Source organism: Scomber scombrus, chromosome 9 (genome assembly GCF_963691925.1).
Source record: "Scomber scombrus chromosome 9, fScoSco1.1, whole genome shotgun sequence".
Lineage (NCBI taxonomy): Eukaryota > Metazoa > Chordata > Actinopteri > Scombriformes > Scombridae > Scomber > Scomber scombrus.
Window position 1 is genome coordinate 13,069,750 of NC_084978.1, and position 17,463 is coordinate 13,087,212.

Below are 17,463 nucleotides of genomic sequence, written 5' to 3' on the forward strand. Positions count from 1 at the left end.
CGTTGCCTGTATATCCTGTACATGACGAACATTTGATGAATTTTGTTCATGAAACTGCTAGGTTCAAAACAAATACAAGGAGTGGAGTAACACAGCAAATGCCTCCTTAAGGCCTGGGGTCTGTGAATAATTCACAGGTCAATATTTTTTTTTCGAGCTGGTGTTTTTTGTGATGAGTACTTTCACACTTAAAAATGTGCACATTTTACATCGTGAAAAAGAGATTTTCTTTTTTCTTTACTTTTTGGGACAAGGTTGATTTTACTGAGTTTTGACAGAGCAGCGCATAAGGCATAAAAGGTGCAAGTGTGTAAAATATAATGTCTTTCAGCAGAATGGACTAGTCAGAAAATAAAATATAATATTCGTGAGTGTGTTTTAATTAGTTTATAATCACCTGAAAATAAGAATTGTTGTGTTTTTGTTACCTTACTGTGAGCTCTTTATATCTACATAGGGAGCAGTGTCAGCCATTTTGAACCACCATGTTTCTACAGTAGCCCAGAGCGGACAAACCAAACACTAGCTCTAGAGAGGGACTACAGCCACCGTAGGTTATCGTACATGCTCGGAGGGCCTGCGCTCGTTTGATTGCAATCTACAACCTCACCACTAGATGCCACTAAATCCCACACACTGCACCTTTAACTAATCACGAAGGTTTTATTATCCCGCTGTGTGTGTATTTACTGTATCTACAATGACTGATTTGCTCCCAGTCCTGAGTTTACATTAGCCGGTCTATGCTGGTTTTTGGCCAGTATCACGTGCAATTGGCCGGCAGATTCATGTATCAATGGCCAAAATGTCCAGCAGGAAATACGGCAAATAATATATTAAATACGATTATAATATAATATTATGTGACATACTTTATAACATATGTTGCCAAGTCAGCAACAACAAAAAACTTGTGCACTTTGGATTTCCCTCCGTTTCATTGAGAAATTCACTGAGTGTTTGATCGTGTGACCTAAGTGCAGCACATCTATTAAACAAAATCGTGCTACAGATAAATGTGAATTAAATGTAGAATTCTGACCAGGCATACATCTCTCTCTTCCATTCACTCTCACCGGACCACCGCTCTCTCTCTGACTTTCAGAGCATAAACTCTGTTCCAGTCTGTGAGCTGTTTCACTGCAGGCAGACAGGAAGAGGTCACTGACTGGTTTAATCAACACAGTCACCTGATCCCAAATCCATTGTACACCTGTTTTTTTTGGAATAACATGTACAATCGCATCGTCAATACGTTAAAAAAAGGTGTGTGTGTGTGTGTGTGTGTGTGTATGTGTGTGTGTGTGGCAGGTATCTTGCAGAAGATGCTGTTGGATCCCTCAGTACAGTTCGATAGAAAGGAGCAGTGAAGCATCAAACCACCGTCATACCAGCTGTGCAAATTTTATCTGCTGATGAAGGCTGAAAGATGTGTCTGAAAGCTTCGGAGGAAACAGGTCAGTGGACTTTTTTTTATATCAAACTGCTATTTCCAAGATCAAGAATTAACTTGAATTAATAAGTGCCATATTGAAGAAAGGGAGATTTCCATTTCTGTTTTGATTATAAAGCAGGTCTAGGTGCTCTATAATTAGAATGTAAGTACTAAAACTCTCAGCCCGTATTCAGAAACCTTCCATAAGGTTGTGTGGCATTACAACCGTACAGAGGGAGGCCCACCCCTCTAATAAGCCCCCCCCCCCAAACGGAACACAATTAGCTTATTTACCTAATTTATGTCATTTCATATCAGCTCAGTGTGAGAGTCTGTACTATGTTTTACTGTCACTAATTTGTGCTACTTTGACTCCTCTGCTCCGCTCCACACGCACGCACGCACGCACACGCACACGCACACACACACACACACACACACACACACACACACACACACACACACACACACAGAGTGGAGGAGAGACAGACAGCAAAAGAAACACTGTGCACTTGTTGGATGTCAGGAAGACAGCCCTTGCAAAGGTTGGATGACATGATTCTCAGCGGTGGGCATCACGATGCACTGGTGAGTTTTACCCAGAGTCCTGGTTTTACCTCCAGACTACGATCTGTTACCTGTGGTTGGCCTGGGCGTGCGTCACTCAGAAAATAGTCAGCCAATCAGAAGACAGGGGCAGCGTGCAGACACAAAACAGCCTGTTCTTGGTCCGGGTCCAGGAAGAAGCTTAAGAGAGGGGATGCAAAAACTGTATTGAGATGGTTTCTGGTACTTAAAATCTGAAAAATATCTTCTTATCGACATCAAGACGTAGATTAAAACTCCAGAAAAGTGTCAAATATGATCTTTAAAGCTCAGTGCTGAAGCTGTTCTGAAGGCTTGTGGAGACACCTTATTAAAACATTTAATTTTTTTTTTCTTAACAGTAATGATGCAGACAGTTGTCTTATTTTTGTTAACATTTAACATGTAAACTATGCTATTTTTAATAATTTGTGTCTCATATGATTTTTTCCACATGAACAAACATTCAACAACACTCATTAAACATTTCTCATCAATCTACAAATATCCAAATACATATATTTAATTTGGACAGTTTTTCACATTCTTCAATGTTTGTCCACTTTTGTAAAATTGAATATTGGACCAGAATTGGCCTCCAAACTAGTTGTGATGTCACAAATCCTGCTTGTAGGCCCGCCCCCCTTAACATCGGATAAATGTGAAAACAGACTTATAGTATTAAACATGGTCCTGCAAAGTGAAACACTGAAGGAACAAGAAGAACACATTTTTTTTTAGAGGAGGGGGACTTTAAGGTAAAGAAGATTATGTGGTTTGACATGTGTATGAGGACTAAGAGAGCACAAACAAACTGACAGTTTTCAAACTTGCTGGTACGCCCTCATCTATCATTTAATTAGTATATTGACTTTCTGATTGTGCAAACATACGTCTAGCATTTAGATCTCTACTTTCTGTTATGTTTATATACAATTAACTGATGGCTGTGGCAGAAAAAGACTAAGATTTGAGATGCTTCAGAGCATAATCTCACAGCAAATACAAGCTTGTAGACTAAACTGAGCAATTTGTTGACACAAAACTATAAGCAAAAAATTGTCCAAAATTACTGAATTAATGATGACAAATATAAAGTTAACAAATGAATTATGGTAAAAGCTTATAGTATCCCATTTGATATAGAGATAGACAAGCAATGTCAACACTTAAAGCATAATTGTGTTTAAAGCAGTTTGTACACATCTGTGGAGGCTGGAGTCTGCCGCTAGGATATTAAATCATAATATATTGTATACTTATAAAATGGTATTATATTACAATTCATGTCAATATTCAAATGTTTTTTGATTATTCTGGTTTTAAAAGTCTCCGTAATGACCTTTTAAGAGTGAAATATTACATGATGTATCAAAGTAAGAATGTCTTTTATGATCAATTGTTGCTGTAAGATATAGCACCACCCAGTAAATGATGATATCAAGCAGGCATCAGACAGGACATGGTTGTATACTGTCATTTAAAGTGCAACACATTTTTTTTCAGTCAATTTCACTCTATGTTATTCACTTTATTATAAATAGGTTTTCATCTCACAATTCAGGTATTTTTTTCTTAAATGTTCACAGTTTCAACTACATTTTAATTAATATTATTTAATCATTTAAAGATGTCTCACTCTAATTTAAAAATATGCAGTGTTTTTAGTACAACATGTTGGTTTTTACGACTTTAAAGATGCGTGGATGAAGTATAAACTATTGCATTAAGGATTTACCCAGAATGGCCTAACCTAACGAGAAATATAAAAGGTATGATATATTCCCTGATGGTTTACAAATTTACATGTCGTCATATTGCCCCATCCTTACATTTGTTGTCAAATGGATTATGATCACAAATATTTAAACAGGGATTTCAAAAAGTAGAAGTAAATATTTTTTTTTTTTTTTTTTAAATAATTCATTTAAAAAAAATCAAGGTCTAATCCATCATTTTAAAGATAGTATGATGAGGATAATTTCCACATTTACTTATAGATTTACTAATTACACAACTCAACACAATTACCTTCTTAATGTTGTGTCATTTGTCATTATAAACCATGGTAAGACTAGGTGCCATACATTTTTTACTTTACTAGTAACTATGTAACATCATCTAACATTACCTGAGGACAGTTTAGGGCAGTGTTTGAACTGACTTCACCAAGTACCAAATTAATAATGTTGCTGTTATTAATGACCTCCTCTTCACTAACAATGTAACTCATACAAGGCTTCACAGGTGTTTTCAACGTCTTAAAATTGACTCAACATTAGCTAATATGCAATTAAAATATAAATTAGTTTGCTTATTCTCAAAGAAAACTCACCAAATCTGATGTTGTAGGAAAAAAAGATGATCTTCGGGGAGCACGTCTTACGTTTTTATTAATTTTCTTCTTTGTATTTATTTAAACTGAGAAACTGTTACAGTGTTATCGGCCTCACTGCTGAAATAACCGTTAACAAGCTAACTTTAATGTAACCAAGGGCAACAGCGCCATCTATTTCCCCCCCGACTGACCACTTTGACCCTGTTTCTCAGTACAGCCCGCTGCCAAAGTATTATTTTTTCATTGTTGGTTGGTTATAAAGATGAATAAAACTCTGGTGGCGTATAGTGGAAGCTGTCAAGAGGTTAGACAAGGTCGCTGTGGTGGTATTTGAACGGGGCCCTTTTTCCCGCAAGCGGATGTTCGTCTTACCCTTATTTCCTTGTGCCACATTCAATCTGTCCCCAAAATGGCGAACGTAGCCGCCGCTGCTGCGGCTGCTGCTGCTGCTGCTGCCGCCGCAAATAGAGACCCAGCCGTGGATCGTTCACTAAGATCCGTGTTTGGTAAGTTTTTCAGCTGCAGGGCAGTTTTCCCCGTGAAGTACTTCTGTGGATAATCAGATGGTTAACATGCTAGAAAAAGCTTGCTAACGCGTATAGCTCGGGCTAGTGTTGCTGTTAGCAAGTCAACGAGGGCAACACAACTTGACACGTTTACCTTGAAAAAGAGCAACTAGAAGTGTTAATGATAAGTCTGGTAGCTTTTTTATTTTTATTGTCGTATTATTCATATCTGATTATTTTTTTAGTGGGAAACATTCCGTACGAAGCCACAGAGGAACAGCTGAAAGACATCTTCTCTGAAGTCGGACTTGTTGTCAGTTTCAGGTGAGTGAAACCATTCATTCCCTTAACTTAGCCATCGTTGTATTATTATGTGTCTATAACCGGCTACAAACTATAAACCAGTATGCTGTGGTAAAAGACAGATTTTCCTCCGTCAACTGAACAATCAGTGTTTCGTGTTTTGTATCTTATACCAAACAAAAGAATAGAGTCAACTTTATTGTCCATCTGAGGCAGGAAAATTGTGCTTGGTCTTACACAGGGAAATATAAACACAAACATGCCTACAAGATTTTTAAAATACATCACATTAACTGAACAGAGATCTCTGAATGGTACAACATTAATGCATTCATACGCTGGTTTACAGCCTACACTCCCCATATTTAAGTTTACTGTAGTTTGTAGACCACATTAACTGCATTTGGAATAAAAGGACCCTTTTAGATCTTTTTTGGCAGGGATAAACTATAACATTGTACTGAGGGGAGCAACTCAAAATCAAGGTGTAGATGATGTGTTATGTCACTGATGATTGACACTAGGGCTGGGTGATTTTCTGACCAAATGCATCTATCAATATTGCAACAATATTGTAGGGATGACTGTAGATGCTTTTTTAACAATATTTAAACAAAGATATTTTTGATAAATAATCATCAGTAATTTGGATATAATGACTAAGTGTGGAAAGGCAAACAATAGAACACCTAGGGCAGTCTATTACTTCACTGTAATGTAGCTTTTAAAACCAGGAAGAGACAACACTTATACCATATTACAATATCCAAAATCTAAGACGATATCTAGTCTCATATCATGTAAAGTCAAGACTGACCCCAAACCTCTTAAATTTCCTAATTGAAAAACAATCACTGACTAGCTTTGTTACGAATCAACATTGTCTGGGAAATTCAGTGTGTCATCAATGTGTGCTCCCTGATACTGAAGAGTTTACATTTGGTTTGGTCACGCAGTATCAGTGATGAGTGTATCTGCTTGGTTTAGAGTAACTTCCTTTTGTTTTCTCAACATGAATTAATAATGAGCTGGACTTACACCACTATTCTAACTTGGAAACCTGAGCAAAATAATCAGAGATCATTTTTATGGGAGAGATCCACTAAAGCTTTATCATGGTTTGAAATTGCTGTAGTGCAGTTTCATTTCATTGGTGTACACAGAGAATAGTACTGTGAGGATGTTGTAATGTATGGCTTCCCAGCTTGGTTTTGTCACCTTTCAACATGTGGACTGTTTGTCATGATCATTTCTGCCTTCTGGTTCTCAGGTTAGTATATGACAGGGAGACAGGAAAACCAAAGGGGTATGGCTTCTGTGAATATCAAGACCAGGAGACGGCCCTCAGTGCCATGCGAAACCTGAACGGTAGAGAGTTCAGTGGTCGAGCTCTCAGAGTTGACAATGCAGCCAGTGAGAAAAACAAGGAAGAACTTAAAAGTAAGTGTTTGAGCCCTGTGTATCATATTTCATATTGTGTCTCATATTATGGTGTTGGATATGTTTGAGAGCTGTTGGTGCAATGTTGTTTGTTTATGTCTTGCTCAGGTTTAGGAACAGGGGCCCCTATTATTGAGTCTCCCTATGGAGATAATATCCAGCCAGAGGAGGCCCCCGAGTCCATCAGCAGAGCTGTGGCCAGTCTGCCTCCAGAGCAGATGTTTGAACTCATGAAACAGATGAAGGTAGGACTATTTTCCCTTTTAACCATGTTCATTTAACAGTTTTAACCTTTCTAAATCAAGTGTCTTAAGTGTGTTTGTATGGCTTTTATAATGAGAGCTGATACCAGTTATTTTAAACCATCCTGAGTATGGCTTTTACAATGTGCACACATATTTGCATAAAAAAATAATCTCTCCCAAAACTAGGGCAACAGATCTAGTGTCTTCACTTCAGAAAATGGCAGCATTTTAATATTTTGATGACAGCTGGCATATACAACTGCAATTAAGGCAGACAGAATAAAATAAGAACTCTTACAAAATAGTTTAAATGAAGGTCTGATTGATGAACACACTTAATGGTGAAAAGTTTTGAAATATTCAATTCTCAATACTATGAAAAAACAGAATCAAAATTATACATTTTTAAAGAACAGGACATGTTCTCATCCTGTGTGTGTGTGTGTGTGTGTGTGTGTGTGTGTGTGTGTGTGTGTGTGTGTGTGTGTGTGTGTGTGTGTGTGTGTGTGTGTGTGTGTCTCTTTAGTGCCCCAAAAAAGATGGTGACAAATGTTTCTCTCAGTTTGAATCACCTCCAGCCTGACAACTGTATGCAGATGCTCTTTTTCTCCGTTTCATTACCCAAGGCTGTGCTCTACAGACTGTCTCTCTCAGCTCTGCCAGAGAAGCCTTATCTTTGCACAGCTGGCAGTCTGCTTCATTAAGCTCAAAGAAACACCACGCTGCAGCCATTTTCCCCCCCCGACTTTGAAAGTGTTTTGTTGCACCAAAGCTTGTGTCAGTGGGACGGCTTCATATGCTAATCAGACTGTGAGTTTTTGGGCTCGGATCCTGATGCTACAGATCTAGTTGCATGTCTTTGTCTAAATTTTCTGCTGATGCTGCCACCAGGGTCGGTGATGGACATTTATCTGAATCATACGTACGTGGCAAAGATATGTGCAACCTGTCAGAGAGTTAAATCGCACCAAGCTCTTTGTGAAAGGACAAGCTTTTTTAAAAATGTATAACGAACAGGGTCCAAAGTTTTGTTTTCTGCTCTGCTGTTCTGTCATTATTCACACGCTCTGAAATGATTCTGTTTGGTGAAAATTTGATTTCTCTCTCCAGCTGTGTGTGCAGAACAGTCCCCAGGAGGCGAGGAACATGCTGCTGCAGAACCCTCAGCTGGCCTATGCTCTGTTGCAGGCCCAAGTGGTCATGCGGATTGTTGACCCTGAGATAGCCTTGGTGAGAGATGCTGCATTGAGGATGAATACATTAGTGATATCCTTGTGCTTATGTTTACTTGAAAGAAATTAAAGAGTTCAAGCCTGCCATATTTCTAAGGAGCTAAAAGTGAGTTTCCTGTACTTTTGAACCAATACAAACATTTGAGAGAAGATATTCTGTGTCTCCCATATACAGAAAATGCTCCATCGCCAAACTACAGTCCCGCCACTGGTTCCCAGCGGACAGGGTGGAGGAGCACCGCCAGTCAATCCACCCCCTGTACAGCCCAGCGTGCCAGTCTCCCAGCCGCAGCCTGTGGTAAATAGAACAATCTTGCACTCTCACACATGTACGGAAATACAGTAGCTTTGCGTGTGTGTTTGAGTGTGATGTGTGAAAAATAAATGAAAAGTCACACTTTGTAAATTTCATAATTGAACACTGGTAGAATTCAAATGTTACTGAATTATTAAAATGTTACTGTAATGTTTTGGCTACTCAGATTGGATAGTTGAGATGTGTCATGTCTAATATAATAACAAATAAGATTAATTCAGCAAAATTAATGAAGGTAAAATGTTTCATTTCTTTTTTCTTTTTTTTCTTTCTTTGTCACCAGCCTGGGATGCATGTGAATGGAGCCCCTCAAATGATGCAGCCCCCCAACATGGGTGTTGTCCCCGGTCCTATGCCTGGACCAGGACCAGGACCTGGACCAGGACCTGGACCTGCATCGGGACCAGTCGGACCTCCAGGTAAACATCAAACTGCATGTATCATTACATCACTGACTGGATCGGTTTGTTATAGGACCATCTTTATGTCCCAAACATTGTGTAGGCTGTAGATGGTTAATATGTCCCATTTCACCAGTTTTCTTTTGCAGAACTGATTTCTTGCCAAATATTTATTCCAGTTTTAAGTTGGCCAAATAAAACACTCCTCATAGCGACAACTTCTGTCTCTGTAATTCTGTAAATTTCCCTCAGTTTTTGTTAAACTGGCACATTCATTTCTGCCTAGTTGATTCCACACAGCTGTCGTTTTGTAGTTTTATTTTGTTTATTTGTCTTTGTAATTTGTCCACAAGGAGAGAAGTGCACTGATCAGATATGCCTTTTTTAAGCTTTATGGGTTTAAGGATTATGTTTTACTTAAAGTTCTGTAGTATCAAAATATCCGAACCAACAATTTTGTTCAATTTAAACATAAAACATTTTCAAGCAATTAAGCATATAATGGTGTGTAAATACTAAATAATAACATTTAATATTAATGTGTAGTATGTGTAAAATGTTTGCCTACTTTTGAAACATTTGTCAAAGACACATGTTTGTACAGCTATTTTTCACAGCAGTGCAAAGATTCACATTCATATAATGGCTGATTTGGTTAATTCAAAACCACTAATAATTTGTAGCTATGAATTATTTAAAAAGTCAAAGTGACGTGTAGCTGATTGGTTACTGTCATGTGGCAGTGAAAGCAACCTTGCCATTCATTGCTCCTGAAGTAGGTGCATCCAAATCTACAGTTTTTATCAGGACCAGGTGATCAAATGATTTAAGCTGTTGTTCTTTAAAGTTGACATCAGCAGCAGATTGAGCTGTAACATTAGATTGATCTTTTTTAGTACAACCTTGCATCCGTTACCAGAGATTTAGATAAAATACTGAAAAATCCCTTTTGCTTCATTTTAGGTGCATGTTTTTGCACCTGTCATTTCTCACTTGGATCACTAGGTGTCACCAGAGCCTTGTAATTGGAGGTTTTTTTGAGACATACAGTAATGAGCTCTAGCGCAGAAACAGTTTTTAAGTGTGCTTTAATTACATAATTGGGTCTCAGTGTTTCTGTTTAGCACATTGAACCCTTCATGCAACACATTTGCTAATATTAGGCATCTAAAAGTTCGATCATATTGATTTTTCATCCCCTCTCATCCTTCTGTTTCTTTGTATGCATGCAATGATGACACTCATGAGCACGCTTCAAAATGCTCTCAAAGTGCTGCTTTGCTCTCTTGAGTTTTGTGTCTCCTGTTCTTCCCACTTTAATGCTGGCTCAGGAAACCTTCAGCATTCTCCCACAGGATCGTCTGGCCAAGCTGCTATCGAGCGGCCTCAAGGTATCACTGTACTCCTCAGTTCTCCAGTCAGGTCATAGGGCTGTTACTCAGTGGCCACTGTCCAACTATACAGTCCAATTCTTTTAGGATTTAGACTTAGCTGTCCATTGTTAGACTGCATGCCCACTATAATCAAACATGAACCTTTTGCCATGTAGCCTGTATCGTGATATAGCAAAATCACTTTTTGATTGAGAATTGTACTGTTATAAGTTTACTCATAATCCTTGATGTGAAGTGTACAATGATGATTTTTGAGAAAGAAAAATATAAACTTACAAATATAGAAAGACGTTTCATATGATGTTGTGTAAAGACCTGGACAAGCAGTTTTAGTGTGGTTGACCGGCTGCAGGTCACAGAAATACAAAGACAGTCCAGACCAATTCAGACAGGCTGGGCTTTCTGCCTTTCAGCACTCTTCTAGTTGGACTGCATTGTGCAGCCTGATAGCTATCGATACAAAGAAAAAGAGCACTTGTGACACTCAATGTTGCGCTTTAGGATTCTTAAAAGGAGGCTGAGGATGTTCTACAAGCCTCATCAGCTCAGCACAGGTTGTCTAATTTCTGGTGACTAGTTAAGCGTCCTGTGTTGACCCTTTTTCAAAAGATGTCCATGTGCAGGCCTTATCCTGATCTCTTGGTGGGTCAGTGGACATGGTACAACCTTTTTATTTTAGTAAATATTAAACCATAAAAAACAAGAAGTCAACCACAAGCTGTCAGTGTAGTCCCCAAACCAGCAGTATCTGAACTGATTGTGTTGTTAATATCACGTTTGCAGAGTTTTTAGTGGTAGTATTTTTAGCCATGTTTCTGTTGCCATGGCACTAATTCAGGTCAGCAACAAATGTTAGACCCCTCAATAATTTTAAACTTTAAGACTTTATGGTATTACACTTGACAAAACAGCACCAAGCCTTTTTGTGATGCACGTAATTAATAAGATTCATTCAAATTAATTTAGATTTCTGAAAATGTTTTATTACTAATTTATTTTGGTTCAATTCCAGCCAGGGACCCTTGTTGCATTTCATACCCCCCCCCCCCCCCCCCCCCCTTATTTCAAATCTGCCTCTTCACTGCCCACTGTCCAATAAAGGTAAAAATGCCCCCCAAATAAGACATTTTATGATATACCCCTCAGTTCAAGCCTGTGGAAGGGAAGGAGCACTTTTATAAAAACGAACAGACATTAAAAAACAAAGGTAAAACTGATAAAGACATCAATTCTGTTTCTAAAATAGAGATGAAAATAGTGAAATGTGACATGAAATGTGAGGTGAAGAATCATTAGGGCCAGCTGTGCAGCACTTCAAGTCATGCAGCATATGTGACAACAGATGTCACTCTCACTAATGGAACTAAAGAGTCTATTTATCCCGCTGTTTACTTCAAGAAAACCGTAAGAGTAGTTTAATAATGACAGGAGAATGCTGAGTATGCTTTCAAGCACAATGCTAGAGAAACAGCTTGTTAGTTTCAGGGAGTCTTGTAAAATCAAACTCCTTCAGAAATCTTTTTAGTTATTAGTAGCTGCTACACAAGGATCAGCATGGGCCTTTTAACCGTTTTGTATGACATCGCTGATCATATTATCGACTAAAAATATACCAAAAAATCAATTTATTTCACTTATATCAAAACCAAATCATGTTTTCTTCCCATAAAACAAAGTATAAAGTGTGCTTACATAGGCTTGAACCAACCAATTTCAACCTGTATTGTCATGGCATCCACCAACCAATCAGTCTTCAACTTTTAGCAGAACAGAGCAAACATTCATCATGACATGTCTACTTTTCAACATTACAATCAAATTCTTGCCAACATTTTGTACTGCCTGTCTATCCTGTTTTACTCAGAAATGCGTCACGGTACGGAAATTAGATTGTAGGGAAATTTTGTTTCATCTGAACTTTAATAATTCCCTTGAGTCATCTTTAACAAACATAAATATACTCCTTTGAATAATAAATTAGGTCCGATATAGTTTTCTATATCTTAAAATTACATCTTCTCGCTCCTCATTAAAAAATTACAAAATCTGTAAATATTTAAATATTTCAAACGTTACAAATACTGATAACAAGATGTCTCCTGCTTCACTGTAATCTCCATTTACAGTGTACGTGTACTGTAATGTCAAAGTTTCCACATCACACAGGTGCAGGTTTCATCATGGATTAACTTCAAACTAATTGTGATTTCACAATTTGCATGTTCATGTCACAGAGAAACTTTGAGTCTTCAGCCATTTAATTTAAAAACATTCTGCATGTCATTTGCACAGTCAGGTGACAATTAGGAAAACACATTTTTCAGAGGAAATTAAGTCACACCTTTGAGTCTGCATTCCAGGTGTCATTGAGCTAAATGGGTTGTGAAGGTGTCTGGGAGTGGCACACGTAGCCTATTGCGTAATGGAGCATTTAGAACTGTTTTTATCTCAGCTTGTTTTTATAGATTATACAGGTCCCTTACAGCCCCCATCAGTTGAAACGTAGGCTAGTTGTCTTCCCTGAATAATAATGTTGATTATTATTCTGTCACATCATTAAAAAAACATGTCATTGAATGCCAAATAACAGATTTGATTTAACTGGACAGCTGGAATATTATTATCATAGGTTTCCCAGCGAGCAAAATGTGAATAGAAATTTCAACAAATGCAATGGTTAGAAATTTGATATTCAAACTTGAATTAGGTCTCCATATTGATTGTGAAAGGCAGCCAATCAGAAAGCAGTCATTTGATGCCGATGCCAAACAAGAAGCATTTTAATGAAGTGTTCCACCAGAAAACTAAAGCAACCTAACAGGGAAAATGTCTGAGGCTACTGGAAAGAAAGCAGAAGGATTTGTATCTGTAGTTCAGGTATTCAGTTGAATAGTGGCAGTATTTTTTCTTGTTCCGTGTCATTCTACTGAATATGATTATTGTTGTTTTATAATGCTAAGCAGGTCATGAAATAATCGGACCTGCAGCCGTCTGGCGGAGAGCGTCAAATAAAATAACCCAAATGACGGTCAAAGGCCCACAGGGATTTTATTTTCAGGGTCCTACAAATATTGTTTCTGCAGCAGTAACAGTAATGTTCACAACAGCAAAGTCTCTATATAAACTAAATCATATCTCATTGGAAACAAATCTATAATCTCTCTTATCTGTCAGTAAAATGAATAACAATCCTGACCTCAAAATACTGAGTGACGCTTAGAGAAAAGACGAACACAGACATCAGTCGGTAACGGCCTTCCCTCTCTCTGCTGCTGGTTTGAGCCAACAGCTACGTTAAAAAATGTTTTACTTCATTTTGAATCTAGAAACTAAGAGAGGGTAGAAACTGAGCGTAGTTTCTCCGTGTCTACATAGAAAACACAGCATGCTCAGCAGAGCTCAGCAGAGCTCTGTGTGTCTACATGAGGTGTTCAGGTACAGTGTTGAGCATAGGCCATCTGCATTTTGAAAGTATTCAGAGCCCAATACACACATTTGACTGTAGTTAAGTGTGTAAAATGTAGGAAAATAGACTTGGCAGCACTGTGAAAAAACAAGATAACCCTGAAGTCAAATGGTTAAATATTGAAAATGTGCATTCAAATGTAGGAATGAGCTGGCATTAAACGCCCCAAGAACACCTCCTCACTAATTTAGACTAATTATCACATATTTTATAACACAGGGGATTAGAGGAAAGGAAGGTTCAGATCTCCGCCTTCCTTATTGAACTTTTTTAAGTGTTGTGCTCTTCTGTTTACCTTTGACATTGCTAGCTGCGGCACCCTTAGTTATTAAACCTGCAATTAACATAATTGAAGTGGCAACCCAAAACTAGCATTACCATTGTACTTGATCTTTTCCCTGCATGGACTATTATAACTTCAGAAATAACATCAGAGTTATAAGACACAAGAAAAATGTGCTCCCAGTCAGACCTTCTGTTTTATATTTCTAGAATAGACTTTGTCACAGTTTTCCAGCTGGTTTGAACCTCTCTGTTGATGTTTCCCTTTTCCTCCTGCATTTTTTTTTTTCTGATCTCACTCCTGATGTGTGTAGTTCTTCCTTTGCTCTTGCAGCCATCTTGTTAATCTCTCCCTGTGTGTTGTGACATTGGGCTGTGGCAGTTTGCTCTAGTCACTTTGTACTTTATTGTGTGCTTTTACCAACTCCAAACAACCCTTTATTGTTTCCTGAAATATCCATCCCGCCTATTCAGCCTATTCAGCCTATTCAGGGTTACAGCCTTTTCTTAATGGATGAGTCATGACACATTTCCTGGTTGGTGAGCCGGGGAAAAAAGGAAGTGTTTTTATGTGGTTTAATGTTGTTGTTTTTTATTCTTTAGGACCAGGTGGTATCCCCCCCAGAGGCCTGCTTGGAGATGGTCCCAATGATCCCAGAGGAGGAACTCTGCTGTCTGTCACTGGAGAGGTCATCGATCCTAAGTAAGGCTTTCAGCCACATCACAGTTCCCTTTATAACTGAACAAGTTGTGTGTGTTAATTCAAACAATGACCACAACTTTCATGCCAAAAAAATGTCCTCTGTGCAACAAATTAGATTTTGTGTTAATTTGTGTGTGAACGTTTAGCCGAGGCTACATGGGCGCTCCTCCACCCCACCAAGCTCCCCCTGTACACATGGGCCAAATGGCAACTGGACCCCCTCCGGATATGAGGGGCCCTCCGATGGACATGAGAGGCCCGCCTATGGGTGAACCACGGATGATGGGTGACCCCAGAGGGCCCCCGATGATGGAACCACGGGGACCCCCGATGGAAACCAGAGGTAGCTGCACCGATAGTGCTTCATAGTTGGAGTTGTTGAAGTTTAAAGGATTACTAGGTGTGTGAATGTTTTTGACATTTTGTTTGTAATGGATCTGAGTTTAGTGTCACTCCCACCTGGCACACCTGTAAACCAAACAAAGGACTTTTGTCCAAGTGGTTATTAGGTGATTATTTAATAAGAGCAGTCGGGTTGACATGACATTATTTTCTTTTTTTTCTTTTTGACATCCAACTATGGTTACACTTATTAAAGCCTTATATTCAGTATATTTTATAATTGATTTATTTTTGTGTTGTTAATGTTAAAGAGGAAGCTATAAACACCTTTTATACATGTTTAATGTTTTATGCGATGATCTTTAACTTGTTTTTTAAAAAATCCCCATGCATTACTTTAGTTTTTAGCTTTTCCAGAGATGTGTAAGTGGTCAGTGTGGTTTTGCGTCTCTCTGCAGGCCGGGACCCCAGGGCGATGGATGCTCGTGTTCCAGTCACAGGCCAGAGGGTCCCCATGGCAGGAGGAATGCAAGGCCCCGTTCCCCATAGTATGGGTCCAAATGCTCCTCCACCTGCAAGACCGGTAATACCTGCATCTGATGTCTTTTTCCACCTGTTTGGCGATATTTACAGAGTCATCTTAAATATTCTGGGACATGTCACCTTCATTTTATGTACTGAGATTTATGTCTGGCTGTTTTGTTTTGTTTTTGGTTGTTTGCTTTAAATATTTAGCAGGTAACTTCCCAAATTCCTTCCATTTAAATTATCAGCAATCTCCTGTTCTGTCTCAACTTTTAGTTTATATAATACTTTTTATTCAAATTAAGTCGTGTGAATGAGATTTGAGGGAAGACTTTGGGTAATCATTACACTGCTAATAAACACAAACAGATAACAAGCATGTTTCTCATGCAGGTTGCTGGTATTTCTGGCGTCCCTCCATCGGGAGGAGGCTTCAGCCCAGGGCAGAGCCAGGTTTCCACACAGGACCAGGAGAAGGTGCGTGTCACTCCATCTCTCACCAATAAAGAGTCACATTCAGTGACCTTTATAAAGATTTTATGTCTACCACCTGTTCTAAGAGATATGCGATTAATGTCACAAACACTACACGGAGAATCAATCCAGGAATAATTGCAGTGGTTAAATCCTCAACTGGATGAGAGTAAGTTTGTCACAAAATGAACAGCCTCATATCAATAACTAGGACCTCGTGGGGTTTGATAGAGTAGCTGAGCGGCTGTCATCCATCAACAGCTTGTTGAATTAGCTCTGAGCCAAATGCAGATTCCTTTTTTTTCTCTGTCATTCACTGATTGCACACCTGAGGGGAAAACATGGGTATGTAAGTGCTTAAATAATAGCAGTTGATGTTTTATCACAATGATGGGCGTTTCAATGAGTTGCCTTTCTTTTAAAGCAGGTTCAGGAAGATTACTCACTACTTAGTGCACTCCTTATCCTTTTCTGTGGACTTTGACTTTTAAATCTAATATATAAGGATATTTCTGTCCCTCTGTAGGCTGCCTTGATCATGCAAGTCCTGCAGCTGACCCCAGAACAGATCGCCATGTTGCCACCGGAGCAGCGGCAGAGCATCCTCATCCTCAAAGAGCAGATTCAGAAGACTGCAGGAGGAGCACCGTGATTGTCCGACTGAGGAAATGCTTGAAGGTTTTAAGGTATGCAGAGGTTAAGTTTCTTTTGTTTCCATCACATTACTCAAATTTCCATCCTGCTTGGAAAATTATGCATCATCATGGAGCAGCTCTGTTATTTCTGACACGATTGTTTTCCTTCTTCTTCTTTTTTCAGGACTCGCTGTCTGCCCCCGTCCTCACCATGTCACCCTCAGTCTGAAGACGTCTCAGTAGTTTGTATAGTTTTTTTAAAATCATTTGTCTGTTTTCTGTATGAAAGGGTGAAGTTGCTGATTGCAGATTCAAAAGCAAGCAAAGCTTTTGTGAGGAGGGCGATGATGAATGCTGTGCTGATATAAAGGCCATCATCATTTCCCTCCAGAGCTCACTGTTATCATCTAACAGCTCTGAAAACTGTCTCAATAGTGTTTTGTCAATAAAACAACAAAAAAATACATTGACCTGCTTTTTATTCATTTATTTAAAGTTTTTTACAAGAAGTTTTAACAACAGCACATTGTGATTGTGAAACAAAACTTCCTATAACTATACATCATGTCAAGTGTTCTGAGGATGATTAACCACAAGCCACAAACTATGTGACTGAGTGGCTTCCTCCTGGTTTACTTGTCATCTTATCGGTCTGATAAGGAAATACATCTGATAATAAATCACTCACCATTTCCAAGAATCATGACCCATTAACCCATAAAATGACAATTACAGATTACATGGCCAGTGCCTTAATTTCAAACATTTTAGAGCTCACATTCACTTATAGATTTTTGATTTTGTCACTCATTCACATGTATTTGTTCAAGAACACAACAAC

At 38.6% G+C, this 17,463-nt stretch overlaps 1 protein-coding gene across 1 annotated transcript; it reads left to right on the forward strand.

Annotated features, from left to right (window-relative positions):
- The first annotated feature begins 4,762 nt into the window (after positions 1 to 4,762).
- On the forward strand, positions 4,763 to 17,079 carry cstf2 (cleavage stimulation factor, 3' pre-RNA, subunit 2). Its single transcript, XM_062425435.1, has 13 exons — positions 4,763 to 4,864; positions 5,110 to 5,188; positions 6,438 to 6,607; positions 6,716 to 6,852; positions 7,963 to 8,082; positions 8,260 to 8,382; positions 8,684 to 8,819; positions 14,547 to 14,646; positions 14,793 to 14,989; positions 15,447 to 15,571; positions 15,907 to 15,990; positions 16,514 to 16,673; positions 16,807 to 17,079. Exons 1-12 carry the CDS (start codon positions 4,768 to 4,770, stop codon positions 16,637 to 16,639), a joined length of 1,494 nt encoding a protein of 497 aa, XP_062281419.1. The 5' UTR covers positions 4,763 to 4,767; the 3' UTR covers positions 16,640 to 16,673; positions 16,807 to 17,079.
- Positions 17,080 to 17,463: the final 384 nt, after the last annotated feature.